At 46.6% G+C, this 21,527-nt stretch overlaps 1 protein-coding gene across 1 annotated transcript; it reads right to left on the bottom strand.

Annotated features, from left to right (window-relative positions):
* Window positions 1-395: 395 nt before the first annotated feature.
* ACP5 (acid phosphatase 5, tartrate resistant) lies at window positions 396-12,788 on the bottom strand. The gene is made up of 5 exons (XM_035097265.3): window positions 12,437-12,788; window positions 9,472-9,726; window positions 7,618-7,745; window positions 4,339-4,684; window positions 396-2,376 (listed from the first exon to the last, which is right to left on the bottom strand). The coding sequence occupies exons 2-5, from the start codon at window positions 9,724-9,726 to the stop codon at window positions 2,134-2,136; spliced, it is 972 nt and encodes a 323-aa protein (XP_034953156.1). The 5' UTR covers window positions 12,437-12,788; the 3' UTR covers window positions 396-2,133.
* Window positions 12,789-21,527: the final 8,739 nt, after the last annotated feature.

Here is a 21,527-nt window from a genome sequence, read left to right as displayed (position 1 = left end):
TGATTATGTGGCACGACATTTCTTTTATTATATGTTAGCAGTGAAATATTAGGTCATGGTACCTCACCCCATGCATGTTTTGTACTCCATTCACATACTCCATTCATCTTTTATATACTGCCATATTTTAAAACTGAAATAACCTTCCCCTGCTACTGCTGCCCCCCCCCCAGCATCTGATGCCTGAGGTACTTGCCTCACTTTGCCTAATGGTAGGGCTGGCCCTGAGAGTCCTGGTTTCTCTGTGAAAGGATATTGGGGGGGGGGCATCTGTTTTCCAGTAGATCTGGAATTAACAACTCTGACCTTTTTTTAAAAAACAACAACTTAGGGATGCAAACTGTTCTTCACAAAGGCCCTACTGAAATTCAGTTTGGTGGGGGGAAAGCCAAAAGTATTAAAAAGTAATTTATTGAAAAGCTAGTCAGAAGAAAACATTAGAAGATTCTATTTTTTCTTTTCTTCAGCCAAACCTAAGGAGCCCATATACAGAATAAAACTGGATCCTGGTTGCACAGAATCATTGATCATGCAGATAAACATCCTGGCAAGCGAATGACTTCAAAATGCATAACAGCGACTAATGTTTGGAGCAGAATCAAATACAAAACAGAAGAGTCAGAAGTAAAATCCAGAAAGGAAGGGACTTATCATCCGATAGCCAATCTGTTTAGAAGGCAGGAGGAGCTCCTCTTCCTTTGGCACACAGCAATACCAGGCCTTCTTCATTTGAAGAGTGTTGTTTCACCAGGATAGGATGAATCATTAAGTCCACTGTCTTGAAAAGACATGGGGCTGGGCAATAAAATTACTAAAGTGAGGACCTTAAGTCTGGGTGCTCTGCATACCCCCGCTTTCCTAATCGCCCATCTCCTGATCTACAGGAGCTGTTTGTCAACAGGAGGGAAACTCTAGATCAGGCATCCCCAAACTGCAGCCCTCCAGATGTTGTGGCCTACAACTCCCATGATCCCTAGCTAACAGGACCAGTGGTCTGGGGAGATGGGAATTGTAGTCCAAAACATCTGGAGGGCCGAAGTTTGGGGATGCCTGCTCTAGATGCAAGGCCTTGCCTGTGTGGTGCAGAATTTCTACATAAGAGGTGCATAGAGGAGAATCATGTACCTGAAAAGTTAAAAGGGGAAAGACCCAAATGTCCTCTGCATCCAAACACTTCCCGGCTTCCCTGGGTGCTGCTCAGACAGAGCAAAGTCATTTTTCATCCCCAACCCTAAACAGTAGCCAAGTCCCACTGTTTGCACCTGAAACAGATGAGCCAGCAGATAGTTTCAGAATGGTGATCTTAAGTAGGCAAAAGTTCATTCTTCTTTGAGATAATTCTGAAAGCTCACGGCAACTACAGACACCATGCTGCAGGAATAGGCTATATAGTAAGTGAGGGAGCAGTCCCTGCTTTTTCTTCTTTTGTACTAGGAGAGGAACGAATTATGACTACTCAGTGTTGTCTGGCTCTTCCACCTCTCATGTGTTTGTGTGATAGGCAGCTTGTGAAGGCTGTGGGGGTGGGGTGGGTTAAGTGGCAATTCTAAATTCTTCCTTTCTCATTTTGCCCTCCGGGAAGCAGCAATGGGCATAGCAGGACTGCATGGAGGCCTCATCCTACAGTGGAGACAAAGGCCAGGAGCAAGGGTATGCATTTCATTTAAGCTGAGCAGATCTCTGACCCTTGCCCGCTAAGGCTTGCAAATTTTGAAATGCCGAAAATTTAACACCTACGGAGTTTACTACTCAAAGGCTCGTAGCAGCCACCAGCCAGGTGGCGATTAAGCTGGACCAGTGATCACTCTGGATCGGGTATGTTATCAATATCTGGGCATGAGCCATATATGAGGATTCAGAGAGGCATGCTTTTGATGCAGAAGAGGAGGTTCTAATGGGAGGAAGGTAGAACTACATACCCACGACCGGTTTCGTATAGGTGGGTCTTTTGAGGTGTGCAGAAGAGTAGGAGTCCCTCACAAACAGGAGGTGTTAGAGCTCTCTCGATGGCTACACTCCCCACAAATGCCAGTGCTCAGCCCTAGGAGGAAGGAGTGCTGCGTTTGTGTGTATCAGAGAGGCCTACAAGCCGGGACATTGACTACAAGGCCAATGCAGACTGATGTCTCATCTTCAGAAACGTCTCCGCCTGGGCAGCGAGGTCTTGTAGAGAGACTTGCCTTTGCCCTCAATGTAGGTAATGCTCATCTCTTTGCCATTAATCTCAATGTAGGCAAAGCCCCCCTGAGAAGAGGCGTGGCCATAGAAGAAGCGCAGGTAGCCGGCAGGGACCTCGTGAAGGTGTTGCTTGGAATCGTCCATGAAGTTCCCCGCTCCACTTAGCACATAGCCCAAGCCAGTTTTGTCCTGCAGGTACTGTTGGGAGAAAGAGAGAGGAACAGGCTCAAACCAGTATTACCGCCGCATAACTTGGGTGTCTCAAGCCATCGTGTTGTTGCTTAGCTATCCCCCCGCCAATGCACCTGGGGAAAACATATGTGACAGACTTTGATTTAAGAGACATGGATACAACTTCCAGCCAATGGAACGATTGTGGGAAGCTCATGTTTTGTTTTGTTTTTAAAAAGGTAAAGGACCCCTGGACGGTTAAGTCCAGTCAGTGGCGACTAGGGGGTTGCCGGCGCTCATCTCACTTTCAGGCTGAAGGAGCCAGCGTTTCTCCAGACAGCTTTCCAGGTCATGTGACCAGCATGACTAAACCACTTGTGGCCCAACAGGACACCGTGACGGAAGTCAGAGCGCATGGAAACGGCGTTTACCTTCCCGCTGCAGTGGTACCTATTTATCTACCTGCACTGGAATGCTTTCGAACTGCTAGTTTGGCAGGAGCTGGGACAGAGCAATGGGACCTCACCCCATCGTGGGGATTCAAACTGCCGACCTTCCAATCGGCAAGCCCAAGAGGCTCAGTGGTTTAGACCACAGCGCCACCTGCGTCCTATGCTGAATGAGCATAGTCAGTGTTGCTCCATGAAGGAAATGCAGTGGGCCATAATAGTTTTAATGATCTTATATGATTTATGTTGTGCTTGTGATGTTCTATTATGTTCTATTTTGTTATTGTTATTTATTGTTTGTAAGCTGCTTTGGGATTCATTTGAATGAAAAACGGCATAGGATTTCAATCAATCAATCAAAGATAATGATTACAAAGTATATTCAAGGTAGGCTACCAGATAGGACGATAGAGCTGTAGGGCCACATTTTTATGTTTAGCACTCCGTTCTACACAGACCATCAAATGCCACAATTTCTCTCCAGAGGAGAGGAGAGAAGTTGGGAGAAGGAAAGCAACGGAAAAGACGGGAGAGGTTGAGGAAAGGGTATGTCAGGGGGCAGCAGGAGATGCACACATGGCACACAAGGGTCAGTGGTCAAAGGGAACTGCTGGTGAAGAGAAGAGACACGAAACATGGGATGGGAACTTAGCGAAGGAGCCCACCTGCTTCCCCACTTCTACCAGCTCTCCCACTGTGCAACAAAAAGCAAAAGGCAGGTGTTGGGATAGCATTATGAGGCAGAAACTGGATGGAGGGGTGTCAGGAGTATGGGCAGGAGTCAGGCTCTGGGGCCTGTAGTGCTTTGCAGGACTGGGGCCTGCCTCAGCTTGTGCTGGAGAAGCAAGGAGTGGCCACTCAGGTGAGGCCACTTGATACCTCACTGCACCTGGTGGCAGGAGCTGGGAGGGATAAAAGCTCAGCATTTCCCTTCAGCTCTTTGCCACAGCAACGCTACCCCTGCCTGGTTGCCTCTGGCCTCTCGCTCCTTGGACCCTTGCCTTGCCGACGCCTTGATCCTCGACCCTTGGACCTTTGCCTTGCCGACGCCTTGCTCCTTGACTCCCAGACCTTCGCCTCTGCCTTGCTCCTTGACCCTGTGACTGCCTGCTGCTGGACCCTCAGCCCTGCACCTGTTCCTGCTTCTACATCACCATCTTGCCTCTGGTCCTGACCTCCTCAGTCAGGGCTTCAATCGCCCGCCAACCGGACCGTGACAAGGGGGAAGGGCCGTAAACCAGGAGCAATACCCCAACAGTCACAGGTAATGAAGTAAGAACTTCCTTCTTGCTCTTTTCAATAGCACTCGTGGCTCTTTTAGCATTTATTTTCTCACTCATTCCTGCAGCAAGCTCATTATTCTTTCCCATTTTACAGACGGGAAACAGAGGCTGGGAGATAGTCACTTCCCAAGGAAGCCCAAGACTCAGGCCCAAATGTATCACTTTCTACTACCACAAGGTGCATCGTCTTTACAGGAAGTGTGCAAGAGCAAAGTTCTAAGCAAGGATGGTGTGGGGCTCTTTCTTCCTTGGCTTACCTGCAGGTTGTGATCATGGCCGCACAAGTAGGCTGTGGCCTTGTATTTCAGCAGCAGCGGCTGCAGTTGCTTCACCAAGCATGTGGTTGGGCCGTGCTTCCCCACCGACCACACTGGGTAGTGCCCAGCCACCAACAAGTAGTCGTCCTGAGAATTGGCCAGCTGTTTGCGGAGCCAGGACATCTGGGAGCGGGCCGCGCCCAGTTCCTGTGGGTGCAGGGGCTGCTCATTTTGGAAGTCATCCGAATTGCCGCAGATAGTCACCGTGTCTATCATGACAATGGAAACTGTGGCGTTGGTGCCGGGCACTTTGAACCTCAGCCTGTAGTAGTTTTTTGGGAAATGCCTGGTAGCGAAAACAGCGGGAGGCAAAACAGTCAGAAAGGCAGGAGAAGAAGGTGCTTCTATATCGCAAGGCCTTTGGTGGGATGCTTCCACAGCCACAAAAGCTCTGTGGACGAGATGGGATGGGAGACCCACACAAGGGCTGGCCTAACCAGTCATCAAAACATAAGGGGGGTTAATTTGAGTCCGGACTTGTACCCAGGCCCGTCCTAGCCATAGAGGCTAGTGGCGCGGAGAACCACGGCGCCGGACGCTGGAGGGCGCCAAGTGAGTGCAGGGTTCCGGCGATCTGGCCAGGAGGACTGCGCTCCACTAGCTGAGAGGCTGTGCCGCGTCTCTCTCCTTCTCAGAGGACTCCGCGCTGCGCCTCCTTCTCGTTTCCCCAGCGCTGGGTTCCACTCAGTCGAGGTTCGCCACCAGCGCACGCACAGCGCCCAAGCAGCTCTTGCTGGTCCCGCGGTGCGCGCGCTGGTGGCGAAGCTTGACTGAGCGGAACCCAGCGCGGGGGAAACGAGAAGGAGGCGCAGCGTGGAGTCCTCGGAGGTGGCCTCCCGCTGCTGCCGCGGTCCACTTGCCACTCCCGGGCCCTTGGAGAGGCTCTGGAGGGGGGCTCTGGAGGGACATAGCGCCAGGGCACTGGATGGGCTTAAGACGGCCCTGCTTGTACCTGAAGACCTGCAAGGATCCCCTCACAGCTCCAAGCAGAAGCAGCGCCTATCTAGGCACTCTGGGCCAAACTAGACGCGATCTTGTGTGTGTGTGTGTGTGTGTGTGTGTGTGTGTGTGTGTGTGTGTGTCTATGAAGTGACTCCTGGTTGGCTTTTCAAAAATTATGCAATGCAGCTGGCAGGGCTCCAGATTTCATGGGAATAGAGGCAGGAGAAGAAATAACCAACTCCCTCCCCGGCTGTTTGTGCATTAAATATCCTCAAACTGTTTTCCTCCTCTGAGAGAAAGAGATATGTGGGCCTAAGTATCTTCCCCCCCGTGGGTATGAAAGCAGCTGCCTGGTGTGTGGGTGTGATTTTTTTTTGGGGGGGGAACCATCAGGAAACGTTTAAATACCTCCCTCTCTCTGCTTTTCTGTATATCACTGGAGAATAATCTACACACTCAATACCTCAGTTGCTCTGATGAGAGCACAATATACAATTCAGCTAAGCTGTGTGACCTGCTTTTTAAAGGGCTATGCAGTCAACTAACAGAGCAATCCTATACTTGTCTACTCCAGAGTAAGTCCAGTTCAGTACTGAGGCCCCAAAGGCCTGTGACCAGCACCCTACCTTACCCTTTGAATGCATTTTATAGAAACATTGGCTCTGAAATGATAGAAGAATTAAATAAAGTAAGCAATATCACAGAATCCTCTGCAATGTCCAGGTGTTTGATGCCGAGAGAGATTTTTCCTCAAGGAAAGAGGTTTGATGGCCACTTATGTAAAGTTTTTAATTGCTTAATCTGTGGCGCAAATTTTCAATCAATGAAGCTGCGGTGTGAGGGCAGCTTTGCTTGGTTGGTTGTTTTGTTATTGTAACAGAAAATTAAAAACAAATATTAAAGATGCTTAATAAGAGCTGGTGTACCACAAAGTGTAGTATATTGCATTTAGGGAGGAACTAACTCCAAAACCAAGAGTTTTACATGACACTTCAAAGACAAAGTTACTTAAACTTGGAGCTCTTATTAATTATGTTAATAGGGAAGACAATACACAGCATCCTCCCTCATACTGTAGTATACAAATTTGGAATGCTTGACATCGGTATTTATGTTTTGGTATGGTATTTTCCTTCTATATCTTGTCATGTAAACAGTTGCCCTGGCCTTATTTATCGTCTTTGCCTTCCACTTATAGTAGAGTTTTGCTGAAGTGTATTATGGAGGATGCACTGTGTATGGTCTGCTAGTGTATATATATATATACACACACACACACACACACATACAGGGCCGGTGCGTCCATTTAGGCGGACTAGGCCATTGCCTAGGGCGCGAAAATGGAAGGGGCACTGCCGAGCCTGCCCCGCAAAACCCCCGTGCCGCCGCCGCCCTCCCAAGGCACGCGCTCACGCGTCCTCCCGCGGCGGCCGCAGCGAGCGAGCTGCGGCGGTAGTAGCGGCAAGCGCCCGCAGCCGAAGCCTTCAGCTATGGCCACTGCTGCTGCCCCCGCCCGCCCACTCGCCGAGGAGCCCCCAGCGTCCCCTCCACAGGCGGGAGGAGCGCGAGCCAAAAGAAGAGCTCAGCGCCCTCCTGCCCACGGAGGGGACGCTGTGAGCTCCCCAGCGGCTGCAGTGCCTGCAGCTGAAGCCTTCAGCTATGGGCGCTGCTGCTGCCGCCACCGCTGAGGAGCTCAAAGCGTCCCCTCCACAGGCGGGAGGGCGCCGAGCTCCCCCCTTGGCCCGCGCTCCTCCCACCAATGGAGGGGACGCAGGGGCATCAGCGGTGTGCGTGCGTGCGTCATGATGCATGTGTCATGACGCATGTGCCCGGGGGGCGCCAGGAGGTGTTTTTGCCTAGGGCGCATAAAGCCCTAGCACCGCTCCTGGAAGGGAATAGTTATTTGTTCCATTGTTCCTTGATGTATTGCATTCATCAACCTTTGCAATAGCTGTTACTGACTCAAAAATGACAGGTATCTGTAGTGCTGAAGGCATTTTCTATCATTCTCCACCTGGATATTGGTCTTGAAAATAAGTAAGAATATACAGAAAAGAGAGCTGGCGTTCTCTAGTGGCTAAAGGTGTCATCTGCAAAGCCTACAGATCAAATCGTACCTCTGCTGTGAACAGGGGTCCCAAGACTCACACAAGCGCACTGGAAGACATTCCCCTCCTCCCGCAAAATCTGTCCCTTAACTTTTCCACACCTGGTAACTCTCTGCAGCTTAACGACCAACAAGAACAAATCACAGGCCTTTCAGCAGTGGAGTCTTACCAACGTTTGGAGATCTTGCTATAGGCAATCTGCGCAGTGACATTCCCTGAGTGGTCGTGGTTTCCAGCCAACACATACCAGGGCAAGTTGCGCAATGAGGGTGCCTGGAAAACTGACTCGAATGTCTCCTGCAACAGAAAAAGGAGAGCCTTTGTTTATGGATTCCTCCAGACAACCTGTTTATTGCGCATTCATCCGGATTTGCTTGCAGAGAGCTTACGCTGAAGGTTAGACTATGCCTCTCTTCCTTCCTTTGCTTGTACAACAGAGGTCATGCACCTCCCCATTAATAATTTGCCCACCCCACACTTTTCAGTGCATTTCCCTGTTGCTTTCCTTAACCACACAAAGTCCCTCTTTTTTTAAAAAACGCGGATTTGTTGTGTTAAGGCAACAGAAAGCTATAAGCCACTCTTTGTACAAGCCTAAATTTACGGCACGCGCCTGAAAAACTCCAGTAAAATACTGAAAGAGAAAGAGATTTTACTTTCTTGGGCTCCTTGATCACTGCAGATGGTGACAGCAGTCACAAAATTAAAAGACGCCTGCTTCTTGGGAGAAAAGCAATGACAAACCTAGACAGCATCTTAAAAAGCAGAGACATCACCTTGCCGACAAAGGTCCGTATAGTTAAAGCTATGGTTTTCCCAGTAGTGATGTATGGAAGTGAGAGCTGGACCCTAAAGAAGGCTGATCACCGAAGAATTGATGCTTTTGAATTATGGTGCTGGAGGAGACTCTTGAGAGTCCCATGGACTGCTAGAAGATCAAACCTATCCATTCTGAAGGAAATCAGCCCTGAGTGCTCCCTGGAAGGACAGATCGTGAAGCTGAGGCTCCAATACTTTGGCCACCTCATGAGAAGAGAAGAATCCTTGGAAAAGACCCTGATGTTGGGAAAGAATGAGGGCACTAGGAGAAGGGGACGACAGAGGACAAGATGGTTGGACAGTGTTCTCGAAGCTACGAACATGAGTTTGACCAAACTGCGGGAGGCAGTGCAAGACAGGAGTGCCTGGCGTGCTATGGTCCATGGGGTCACGAAGAGTCGGACACGACTAAACGACTAAACAACAACAACAACAAAATACTGATATTTTGAATAGTGCCCAAATATGTGTGTGCATTCAAGAAAGAGAAGATTTCTATGGCGTGGTTTTCAGTTGTTCCTTATCTTTTTTTTATTTTATTTTATTTTATTTTATTTTTCAGTTGTTCCTTATCTAACATGTAACCATTTCCACAGCAACATTTCATACTGACACTCTCTAAACGTTTTAATAAAAGAAGTAAAAATTGAAATAAAAGTGGTGCCCTGAAATTTGCTTTCCCCTCCCCCCTCCCCCTTCACTTTCCCCTCCCCCTCCCCCTCCACTTTCCCCTTTTGTGCTGTCGATCTTTTAGATTGTAAGCCTAAGGGCAGAAGCAGGAGCTATATTGATCTTATAAGGCACTCCCGGGAGCCTGTTTGCCTGAAGGGCGGGTTCTAAATAATAGAATCGCAGAACTGTAGAATTGGAAAGGACCCTGAGGGTTTTGCAGTCCAACCCCTTGCAATGCAAGAATCTCAGCTAAAGAATTCAAGACAAATGGCCATCCAACCTCTGCTAAAAAGTGAGGATTGCCAAGTGTGCTGGTGGTGCCTTGGGTACACTTCAAAATAAATTCATGTAGGTAATTCAGGATTTGTGGGGGGATTTTGGCATTCAACCCCAGGGCCCCCAACTTGGGACTGTGTAGGCTGTGTGCTGTGTCCAAGTTAACTCCACAGCATTCTGAGTTTTATCTTATTCCAGGACTCCCTGGAGTCCCAATGGAGTCCCCAGCCTCTCTGCCCCCCCCCAACCTCCTGACCTGAAAGCGCTTGTCGTAGGCGTCCTCCACACCAGTGTAGTAGAAGTTGTCTCCAAGGGACAAGATGAAGTCTGCTCCCAGCGAAGCTGCCGTACGCCCCATCTCATTGGCCACAGCTGCCTCGCGGGCTGTGTAGAAAGGCGCGTTGGGCACCCCACCCCAGTCTCCCACAGCGATGAAGCGCAAGGAGGAGCGTGCATGAAGGCTTGGCGGGGCAGCCAGGATGAGCCCCAAAAGGTAGAGGAAATTCATCATCTGAAAGTGAGGAAATGAGATGACAACATGGGGATATATAGAGAGAATGTTTACCTGGAAAAAGTCAACTACAGATCTGCTTGCGTTGCTACTATCTTTTATAGGAAGCCCCTTCTGGTTTCTCTCCTTTCTGGTCTCACTACTAAAGAGTTTTATTCCCCGTTTGCTCCAAACAAACATTCCTGAAAAATTGCAGTGCTTATTAAAAACAACCAGAGTCCAATAGGATGTAACATTTCAACTTCTTCTGTGCTTCTTTTTTTTTGTTCTTTGAAATGATGCCAAGAACAGCGTAGACCCCCAACAAATTATTTCTAGATACCTATTGCTAATGAGGCATAGAATGCTTCCAGGTGCGGGTTTAATATTACAAATGGGTCACTTGGATATTGCAGATAGGACAGTGGCAGCAGTCGTCCCCCCAAACACTGGATTTTCCATGCATGGGGCAAATAATGATTAAATGGTGGGGGGCAAGATAGGGCTGGCAATATAATGTGACAATATTGTGTGGATGCTGTGAAAAACTTGCATGTCTGAGCAACAATAAACAGCCACCTGGAAGCACCCATAGAAAATGGAGCTATTTCTCCACCAACCCAATATTTTTGTCCTGCCAGCTAACTAATGTACCTAACCAGCCAATTACCCATTTAAAAAAAATCAAATTGATAGCCTACCTTACCCAGTGTGTTGTTTTTTCAATTGATACCATACTTTCTCTCCCTCCCTCCCCCCCTCTCTCTCTCTCTGTGTGTGTTTTTTTCATATTTACAAACACACATACAAAAATCCAGTGACCTTTTAAATGTTCCTTGTGAAAATGCTTTTCTATTGATACAAAGGGCAGAATTCACTTAGCAAACCCGTCAGTGAAAGGCCTGCACAAGGACTTCTGTTTGTGTAACAGGTAAGGTAAAGGTAAAGGGACCCCTGACCATTAGGTCCAGTCGTAACCGACTCTGGGGTTGCGCGCTCATCTCGCATTATTGGCCGAGGGAGCCGGCGTATAGCTTCCAGGTCATGTGGCCAGCATGACAAAGCCACTTCTGGCGAACCAGAGCAGCACACGGAAACGCCGTTTACCTTCCCGCTGTCCTATTTATCTACTTGCATTTTGACGTGCGTTCCAACTGCTAGGTTGGCAGGAGCTGGGACTGAGCAACGGGAGCTCACCCCGTCACAGGGATTCGAACCGCTGACCTTCTGATCAGCAAGCCCTAGGCTCTGTGGTTTAACTCACAGCGCCACCTGGGTCCCTTTGTGTAACAGGACTTTCCCCCAAAAAAATTTCTGAGGTGTGAGTGGGGTGGGGTGGGGAGAGACATTCTGTCTGGCAAGTGGATGTGGATGTGCAGATAAGAACATTAATAAAGTATAGCATGTTGAATTCCACCCATATTTATCTAATGACACTTTGCCCTGAAAAAACAATCATTACTCACTCCAAGATTACATTAGAAAGCTATTGTCATTCATGGTGCATTCCTGTGCAGGTCTACTGAGAATTTGTGGACCTGCCTGAGGGGCATTCATCTCAATTCCTTTGCTTACAGATTAGACACCATTAGGCATTCACTCTGATTTGTTTGGGGAGACACGGCTAGAGGCTGTTGCATCAAATCAAGAGTTATCACACTTTCCTTATCAGGAAAAAGTTGATATTTAGGGGAAGCGGCGGGTGTGATTCACAAGAGCTTCAAATCCGCTTTAACTGTACAGTTTAAATTTGTCAGGATGTGAATGAATGACAAAGAGCATGGAAGTCTGGTAGCGCGCCCTTACTCTCAGCAACTGTGTGCACAAGATTGCAGCCTTAAAACATGGTAGCTGACAGCCATGCTGTGGCATGGAGAGATATACCAAACAGAAGAGGTTTTATACCATTTGCTAATCTCCTAGATAATGGGATTTATTTAAAAAAAGCCACTACCTTTCCTATTTTGCAGTATTATGTCAACATCAAACCCAGGTTTGGTGATTAAAAGAGTTAAAAAAGACAGGCATTCCTTTTTCACAGTGCGGTTAACATCCAGAACTCTACACAGTATTCCAAATGTGATCACACCATACCGGTAGATTTGAATAATGGCGTTATGATATTGACAGTTTTGTTTTCAATTCCTTTCCTAATGATCCCTAGCATGGAATTAAGACTCTCTTTTTTTTGTGTGCAGCTGCTGCACACTGGGTCAACATCACCTGGATTTGGATTAGGGCTGTAACAATCCCTGTGCTGCTCTGGCTAATTTCCCTTCTGCTGAATTTTAAACATCCCTTCAGTTTCATAGCTTTAATTCTTTGTTCTTCAGAGACCTGCTCCGTCCAGTTTTACACTCGGGTTTGCCAGAGCTTGTGCTCCCTCCTCGTCATCACCCAAAACACTCACTCCTTAAATAAAGCCTTGTTTGCATTGTATAGCTTCCTTGACTCTTCGATTTAACCACGCTGGCATCCCTTCCATTTGCTCTTGTTTGTGCCTTTCCTAATGGGTAGCCCGTGGTTTTAGGTTGCATTAACATGGGCATCCAAACGGTGGCAAAACGTTGAAACGGATCCATCGATTGCGCTCTTCTCCGGGAGGGGGAGGGAAAGAAAAGCAGTTGGGGGGGGGGCGCAGATCAGGGGCGACCTGTGAGCGAGGCAGGAAAGGAAGTAGAAAAAGCACCAGAAAGAGAAAGAGAAAGACTTCGTAACAAGAGGAACTTACTTGCTGTTTTTGTTAAGATCCGTCTTGTCAAAACTATGTGTGCTCGGATCCGATCGTCCTGGATGTTAACTCAGATCCTCTCTCTCCGGGGAGTCTCTGCCATCTGAGAACAACTGAAGCACCTCCGCTGCAACGGGGAACATTTTATCAGTAACTGGAAAAGGGAAATTGGGGCGGGGGGGGAGTTCCCTCCAGCACCAGTCAGGGGACTAAATTGAAGCAGAAAAACTGAGTGAGATGGAGAAACGGATGCTGAAGTGATGACCCACACTAACTTACTAACTTCTCTCTCTCTCCCCCCCCCAACACCACCCCAAGCCATGTGACACTTCCTCCTCCTAGCAGACGGAGGTTAAAGATTCTTTAACCTGCCTTCACAGCAGAGCTGATAAGGAAACTGCAGATCAGCCCTTTAACCCTTTCGCAGTTCCTCACCTTGGATGCCACAAAGGCTTGCTTACTTTTTTTTTTTTTAAGAAGGACTCAAGAAAGGCACCGTTTGAACGAGATCGGCAGACTAATTGTTGGACCTTCTGATAAGGTCCAACAATTAGGATATGTGCTAAGGATATGTGCATGCATGAAGTGTGCATGCACACGAAACCTCATACCAAAATAAAAACTTAGTTGGTCTTTAAGGTGCTACTAAAGGAATTTTTTTTATTTTGTTTTGACTCAGACCAACACGGCTACCTACCTGTAACTAGAACTTCTGATAAGATGCTCCGACAAAGCATAACGAAGTTGTGAGCCAAAAGCCAGCGAGGCTGAACCCGGGAGAAAAGAAAAGCTGCCTTTTCCATATGAAAGGGGGAGGCAAATGAAGAGGCTGCCATGGGCTATAAGCCAGGGGTGTCCAAACTTTTTTTTCAAAGGGGGCCATATTTGATGAAGTGAACATGCATGAGGGCCGACCAAAGTTATTCTTGACCTTTTTTTTTAGGATTGAGGTTGTTGACCTTTTTAATTATTTTATCCCGGAGTTGTTGACCTTTTTTTAGAGCCATGGGAAGGAACTGCCTTAGGGGGGGCGGATTAAACCAACCGGTGGGCCGGACTTTGGACATGCCTGCTAAAAGCCATGATGGTTAAATCAGGGGTCAGCAAACTTTTTCAGCAGGGGGCCGGTCCACTGTCTCTCAGACCTTGTGGGGGGCCGGACTATATTTTGAAAAAAAAAATGAACAAATTCCTATGCCCCACAAATAATCCAGAGATGCATTTTAAATAAAAGGACACATTCTACTCATGTAAAAACATGCAGATTCCCGGACCGTCTGCGGGCCGGATTTAGAAGGTGATTGGGCCGCATCCGGCCCATGGGCCTTAGTTTGGGGACCCCTGGGTTAAATGAACCTCAACTTCAGACGCAATGCACTTCTGATGACCAGGGGCTGGATGAACAACAGGGCATGGCTGTTGCTTTCAGGCCCTGATTATAAGTTCAGATACGTGGCTGGCCATTGTTGGAAATGCAGGAGGATGAAGACTCCGCTACCTCAGCCTTCTAAATAAAAGGGGTTAAGGAAGATGGGAGCTTCTTGAAATATACCAAAGATGGCACATGGGTTTCCATCAAACCATTCTTATCACGTATGAGGGTAAAAATGCAGCACATTTTGGAAGAGGAGAGCCTATGGGCAAACCGGGGGGGGGGGGGAAGGAGGGTAGTTGCCTCCCAAATCAATACAAATCTGAGGTTCTGCCCCCCCCCAGCAAAAATCCTGGCTACTACGCCCATGGGCGAGCCTAATATCTCAAGTCTATAATGGCCTACCTAGAGGTATTTAACCTACAAAGTGTGTTGGCCACTTTAAGACAGGGGTCAGCAAACATTTTCAGCAGGGGGCTAGTCCACTGTCCCTCAGACCTTGTGGGGGGGGGGCGGGCTATATTTTGGGAAAAAACCCACAACGAATGAATTTCTATGCCCCACAAATAACCCAGAGATGCATTTTAAATAAAAGCACACATTCTACTCATGTAAAAACACACTGATTCCTGGACCGTCCGCAGGCCGGATTTAGAAGGCGATTGGGCTGGATCTGGCCCCTGGGCCTTAGTTTGCCTACCCATGCTTTAAGAGAAGGAAGCTCTCACCCTTTCAGGAAGCAAGGACACAGAGAGGGAGAGCACATCTTAGAACCACCACAAGTTCTAAACATGCTTCCAGCCACCACCACAAGCCCCACTGTCTGCAGCCCAAACAACCGTATTTGTTGCTTTATGATAAGTACCCCAAAAAGTGAGGAGTCAGATTGACAAGCCCAGTTTGATAGCTGAAATTTCCAGGTCTTGAAAAGAAAGTGACAGAACACCATTTGTTGTCACCTAGACAGGGTTTCCCAACTTGGGATCCAGCTGGGGTGTTTTTTTTTTTGGGGGGGGGGGACTACAATTCCCATCATCCCCAAACGAAACGTCACGCCTGAGTATATGCACTCCATGATCGTGAAGCTCTCTCTTACATAACCACTGTTGGGAGCAGGGCCCAGTTTGCATGGCAAAATAAACTTCTGTCTGCTGCAAGCATCCTGTCTGTAAAACAGAGTGACCTTTGATAATATCCTAGTTAGGACCTGAGATTTCCTACCCCTGCTTTTAGCGTGTTCTCTGCACCCTCTCCAGCTTGGAGGTCCATTATATTGCCATGAGGGTTGGGAACTGTGCCCCAGGCCCATGTTGCTGGGTTCTGTTGTACTGTATTTGTCTGGAGAAACACTGAAAGCTGCTTAAATAAAGACCAGGGTATATTTGGAAAGGCTGATATTCTGTGAGCTGGCCTAGTGGATAAAAATAATATAAAAGCGGGGCAGCATAGGAGGAAGCTAAATAACCTTATGGAGGGTGAATCACCCTGTCCTGATGGAATTAGCCAGAAGATGAATGTACTAGTAGGAAGGTGGCCAGTCTAGTTCTCCTTGCCATTATAGAGAGTCAATGACCGGACATAGCTCTCTGGCTGACAGCACCCATAATCCAGCCATAGACGTGTCTGCTTCTGCAGTCTGTGAATGTAGAGGCAATCCCATGCATGAAAGGATCCCCCAATTTCATAAGGTATAAGATTTTCAACCATAGCAACAGATTTTTATTTTTATTTTAAAAAAAGGTTGTTGGCTTCAGCCATGTGCTGCATAATGTAAATTGAGAATACAGGGAGAGGGAGGGGGAAAGAAAGCAACTTCGTGGAGGGCATCTGATGAGTATTATATATTTCTGTACATGCACGGGCGCCAAGACATATTTCTATGCAAAATTGCACAAGTCAATAAAATGCAAAGCCGCAATCAAATAGTATGCAGTAATAGGTTTATAATTTTTGTAAATCACTCAGAGGGCTTTGTTGATTGGCAGTATGAAAATGTTGGAAATGTATAAATAAATACCCGTTTCTCCCCCCCCCACCCCACCCCAAATGGCAAAAATTTTGATCGTGCACTTTATGGAAGTGTTTGAGGGGTACTTTGTCTCCCAAAGGCTTCCTCCAAGTTGCTGTGCAGTGTTTCTGCTGCCCAAATGCCTGTCAGAATGGCTGGACAGTTTGTACTTTATGACAAGTCATTCATTTTCTTTTTCATCTACAGAATAATTTTTTTAAAATTTTGCAATTTCAAATAAACATTTTACAAACTTTAAAATGTCCAGTGACTTCCCTTCTTCACTTCCCATGGTTCATTTTACATATCATAAGGTAAAGGGACCCCTGACCATTAGGTCCAGTCGTGACCGACTCTGGGGTTGCAGCGCTCATCTCGCATTATTGGCCAAGGGAGCCAGCGTACAACTTCCAGGTCATGTGGCCAGCATGACAAAGTCGCTTCTGGCGAACCAGAGCAGCACACGGAAACACCATTTACCTTCCCACTGTAGCGGTCCCTATTTATCTACTTGCACTTTGAAGTGCTTTCGAACTGCTAGGTTGGCAGGAGCTGGGACCAAGCAACGGGAGCTCACCCCGTCGCAGGGATTCGAACCGCCGACCTTCTGATCAGCAAGCCCTAGGCTCTGTGGTTTAACCCACAGCACCACCTGCGTCCCTGCTTACATATCATACATCCCTGCAAATTTTACTATCACCATTCAAATCAACTTTCCTCTTTTACATCCATCGAAAATTATTTACTCTGTTGAATTTATCTTAATGCTGCCAGCGTTTTCAGCTGTACACAGTTACTTTCCATATATTCAATAAATGTTTTCCATTTTTCTTTATACATATGTTCTTGCTCAGTTTTTCTGTATGTTAAATCTGCAAGTTGTGCATATTCTGTGAACTTAATTTGCCAATCTTCTTTAATGGGACCTCGCTCGCTTTCAATTTTAGGGCTAGCAAAACACAGGCCGCAGTTGTTGCATACATAAACAACCTTCTCTGACACCTGGGAATTTCAGTCTGGGTTATCCCCAACAAAAAAAGGACTCTGGTTCTTTGGGGGAAGTAATTTTGAACACCGTTTTCAATTCATTATAAATCATTTCCCAATACACTTCTACCTTATTACATGTCCACCATATGTGGAAGAATGTTCCCTCCACTTCTTTATGCTTCCAACACTTATCTGATTCTGTTTTATAAATCTTATGAAACAGACTAGTCAATCGCTTTCACGCTTTCCACCTTTCAAGCAAATCCTTTCCACATGGACTGATCTGCCGGTAACCCTTTCGATGCTGCACAGGACTCCAGGGACCACACAGTGCTGCCTCCCAAAACTATTTGGCCTCACCTTTGCCCTGCACAAGCAGAGCACAGGCTCTAGAACATGCCCCACACCACTCTGTGGCTGCGCATTGCAGGGGGAGGTCAGTGGTGGAAGAACCTCCCAATAAACTGCTGAAGAACCTCAGAGTCCCTCCAAGGATAGTTTGAAAGCCATTCACTTCCTTAGACAAAATAGCATTTAAAATAGTTATCCGACCCCCGAGCCATCTGAAGGCAATCCTGTAGGCCTATAGGGAAGCGTTTTTTTAAAAGTGTTTAATGTTTTTATATATGTTGAAAACTGCCTAGAGTGGCTGGGGCAACCCGGTATGATTTGTGGGATATAAGTAGTAAAAACTATCATTATGGAATGGGACATCCCTATTTTAATCAGAGAAATGTTAAAGGATATGTGCACATAGACATGTGTAAAGGAGAGTGCATACCAGCCTTTTCGAACCTGGTGCCCCCCAGATATTATGGACTACATCTCCCATCAGCCCCAGCAAGCACAGCTGTCTAGAGGGCACCAGGTTGGTGACGGTTACTGTTATAGAAAATTATAGGGGGGAGAATCAAGATACCATTATTAATGAACAGAGAGGGGTGACCGAATTTACAGCTGCAATACCCAGAATCCTGTTCAACGCCATCTTCCCCGTCTCCGCTCCAAAGACCCTCACCCCTCCCGCTTGGACTCAACCCTGCCTTAAGGAAGGCTTAAGGATCAGCATATGCACACATTTCCACATGACTAGCAACTTGGGAGCCATAATTCCCTGTCAATGGTATCTCGTTGACAATGGAAGACTCCTCTGAACAAAAGACAGTGATCAACTCTTATGAAAATGTTAATTTCTCTTTGTGTTTAGGAATTCACACCTGGGAGGGGTGAGAGGAGGACTAGGAGTGGTGTCAAAAGTGCTCAGATTTCTACCTTGAACCCTCCTTTTTTGTGAGGTATTGATTACATAGCTGTGATGTAGGAATGATGTATTGGGGGCGTTTCTCGGTGATGGGGAAACTGATAAAAGTGGAGGTTCTCTTTTGTTCTGGGTGCCTTCCTTGTTCTCCTGCGTGAGGGGAAGGACCCTGTTGCAACAGCAAATAAAGGCTTTGCTTCTCAAACTTCTCTGGTTGGCCTCTGTTATATATTCTCCGACCGATGGAGAACCCAATAAGGCTCTTGTGTACCCCATAAGGGAATAAGAGCAGATTTTTGCTTAGAACATTGGGTATATACTACATAGTTTGCCCCTGTTATTTCATTTCTAGTTTTTTCTTTTCTCTGTTTATTGCATTCAATGCTCTTCCCCTTTTAAGGACCCACCCCCACCCTCTGGCCGCCTCATGAATTTCCATTCCTAACAGAATCTTGTGGAGCTGACTCTGTGACTTGGAAGTACTGAATCACGGAGCAAGAACCTTTCCAGCGAAACTAGGCCTCCTGAAGACGTGGCGTGCATCTGGTACAAGGTCACACTTTTATTCCTGACAAGTTAATCCAGAATAAATACGACTTTCTGCTGCCACATGCAGAATCTGTGACTTAGAGCAGAACTGCAACTCTGCACTTAAAGCACACACATGGATGGCAGTGGTGAAATTGTGCTCTCTGAATCCTTTGAAGCATGATAGAAGCATGGAAGGGTGGCATGGAAGAAAAGCCAGCATAGAAAAGTCTAGGCCTCCTTCTGTGTTTTTATCAGGAGACTGATATGCAAGAACCATCAGGCCAATCTCTTCAAAGTGTAATCACCTGACAGATTCAGCTGCTTTCATTTTGCTGTTAAAGGAACAGGAACAGCAAAATAAGAATTCTGGAGGAAGAGTCTGCTACTTCTCAGATTGCCTTGGGTGTGCAGAAAGGAGGGACACAACCAGCGTGAATGAACATACTGTGCCTCAAAACCAGTTGCACAAGTATAAGATGGCGGACACCTGGCTTGCAAACAGTACATGTGAAAAGGATCTGGGGGTCTTAGTAGACCACAAACATATGAGTCAACAGTGTGATGCAGAGGCAAAAAAAAGCTAATGCTATTCTGGACTGCATCAACAGATGTATTGTGTCCAGAGCGAGTGAAGGAATGGTGCCTCTCTATTCTGCCTTGGTCAGACCACATCTGGAATACCGCGTCCTGTTCTGGGCACCACAATTTAAGAAGGATATTGACAAGCTGGAATGTGTTCAAAGGAGGGTGATCAAGATGATCAAGGGTCTGAAAACCAGGCCTTATGAGGAATGGTTGAGGGAGTTCTCTACGTTAGAATATATCTATTCCGTCAGGTGCCATAGGAAGGCACTAGACATATCAAGAGATTCATCGCATCCTGGTCATCGTTTCTTTGAGCTCCTGCCATCGGGATGGAGATACAGAACAATGAAGGCGAGAACGAGCCGTCTCAAGAACAGTTTCTTTCCTAGAGCAATTTTGGCTTTAAATGGAAATTCTGGGCTTTGAAGTCATTTTATTTTATTTATTTGGTTATAACCAAAATATTGGAGTGTCTTATCTGAGTTGATACAGCAACCGAGAAATTTCGTTGTTCCCGCAAGGGGACAATGACAATAAAGATTTATTCTATTCTTCTATTCTATTCTAAAAGAGGAGACAGAGAGGAGCTATGATAGTGATCTTCAAATATCTCCAAATATCTCAAAGGCCGTCACATGGAAGATGGAGCAAAGTTGTTTTCTTCTGCTCTGGAGGTTAGGACCCGAAGCAATGGATCCAAGTTACAATAAACAAGATTCCGACTAAACATCGGGAATAAGTAAGAGCTGTTTGACCGTGGGACAGATGGGCCTCTGTCATGGATGCTTTAGTTGTGCGACCTGCACCACAGGGGGTTGGACTAGATGACCCTTGGGGTCCCTTCCAACTCTACAATTCTATGATTCCATGAAAGCCTCCAGAAGTGCTAGTGGCACTGGGGGATTCTGGAATATTTGGTGGGGTAGACAAGGTTAGTGGTGGAAAGTTTTGGACTGCAAACAACATGTCTTTTGAAGAATTACATGGTTCTGCCCGTCTCCAGTGGCCAGACAAGGAATGGCTGATTGGATTGGCATAATCTCATTATTTCATGTCACAAGGCAGAGTTAAGGGTAGCGTACCAGCTTGATCCAAGGTTGCAGTCCTAACCCCACCTACCTGGGAGTAAGTCCCACTGAATTCAACAGGACTTACTTCTGTGTGGACTTGGATAGAGTTGAGCAGCAAATCCTATTGAAGTTCTTTGATCAAGACTCAGAAGTAAGTTCTATTCACTTGGGACTAATATCCAAGGAAGCATGGCTGTGATTGAAGCCTTAAAACCAGTTAAGAAACACTAATTCTTCCTTCTATAAGAATTACTGTAAAAAATAATAATAATTAAAAGACAGGTAGAAAATGTAACTGCCTTGGAGACGTCAGTCTATGTAGATTTTCCAGGAAAGATAATTACAATAATTAAATAATAACAAGAGGCCACTGTTTCATAAATGTCTGGGATGAAAGTAGAAAGAAGTGTTGATCTGTTCTGCAGTTTAAAATCCCTGGACAGGCATCAAGCTCATTGAATGGCCTTGGGGCAAAATCATTATGTGCTTGTGCCTAATCTGTGTTATGTCATTAGATCACTCCCTGTCTCCCTTGCCTTTAGAGGCCAGCACCAGGAGAGGCAAAACTGCTTCTGTGCCACACTAAAACTTTACATGGGGGTCAATCCTGTGCCACAGGAAGACTGGTGAAAGGATGAGATTGGCTGAAAATCCAATAAAAGGGGTGTAAAGTACGGTATGTATGCAGTCATGAATGAAAGCAATATGTATCTTAGCCACATGACTTGGTGTTATATCCTACCCGTGTTTACTTGGGAGGAAATCTGGCTATGTCTGGGTTTACTTCCAGGTAAGTGTTGCAGCATCTGAAAACCAAAACGGTAAATGTCGTAAATGTCGAGCTCATTGGTGGAAGCCTGGGATGCAGATCAAGCAAGCAATAACATGGCCCTCTTGTAGCTACAATGGGTACTGCAAAATTCAGCTGTCATTGCACCAACACCTTCCATTGCTCCAAGGTGGCCAACTTCTTTTATTGGCCTCTGCTCCTACGCCTTTAACAGGAGTTAAAAAGTGGTAGCCCTTATCTCCATATAGGGAACAGTGCATAGCTGCCAAGTTTTCCCTTTTCTCGCGAGGAAGCCTATTCAGCATAAGGGAAAATCCCTTTAAAAAAGGGATAACTTGGCAGCTATGAACAGTGTCTCCTTCTGATTTCTGTGAATTACTGCCAAATGCACAATAACAGGCCAGGCTGACTTACCCCACTGTTTACGCCTCTTGTGCACTTAGCTGGAATAACTAGATACTATTTCATGAATCCCTCCATGTCGATT

Source organism: Zootoca vivipara, chromosome 15 (genome assembly GCF_965207765.1).
Source record: "Zootoca vivipara chromosome 15, rZooViv2.hap1.1, whole genome shotgun sequence".
Taxonomy (NCBI): Eukaryota; Metazoa; Chordata; class Lepidosauria; order Squamata; family Lacertidae; genus Zootoca; species Zootoca vivipara.
This window is presented reverse-complemented; position numbering and strand designations above follow the sequence as displayed.

Bases quoted from the DNA above. Each gene is read 5' to 3' on its own strand.
- ACP5 (XM_035097265.3), bottom strand. From the start codon at position 9,726: ATGATGAATTTCCTCTACCTTTTGGGGCTCATCCTGGCTGCCCCGCCA. The intron at 7,746-9,471 runs GTCAGGAGGTTG...TTTCTGTTGCAG, and splicing joins CCTACGACAAGCGCTTTCAG to GAGACATTCGAGTCAGTTTT. The intron at 4,685-7,617 runs GTAAGACTCCAC...TTTCGCTACCAG, and splicing joins AGCAAGATCTCCAAACGTTG to GCATTTCCCAAAAAACTACT.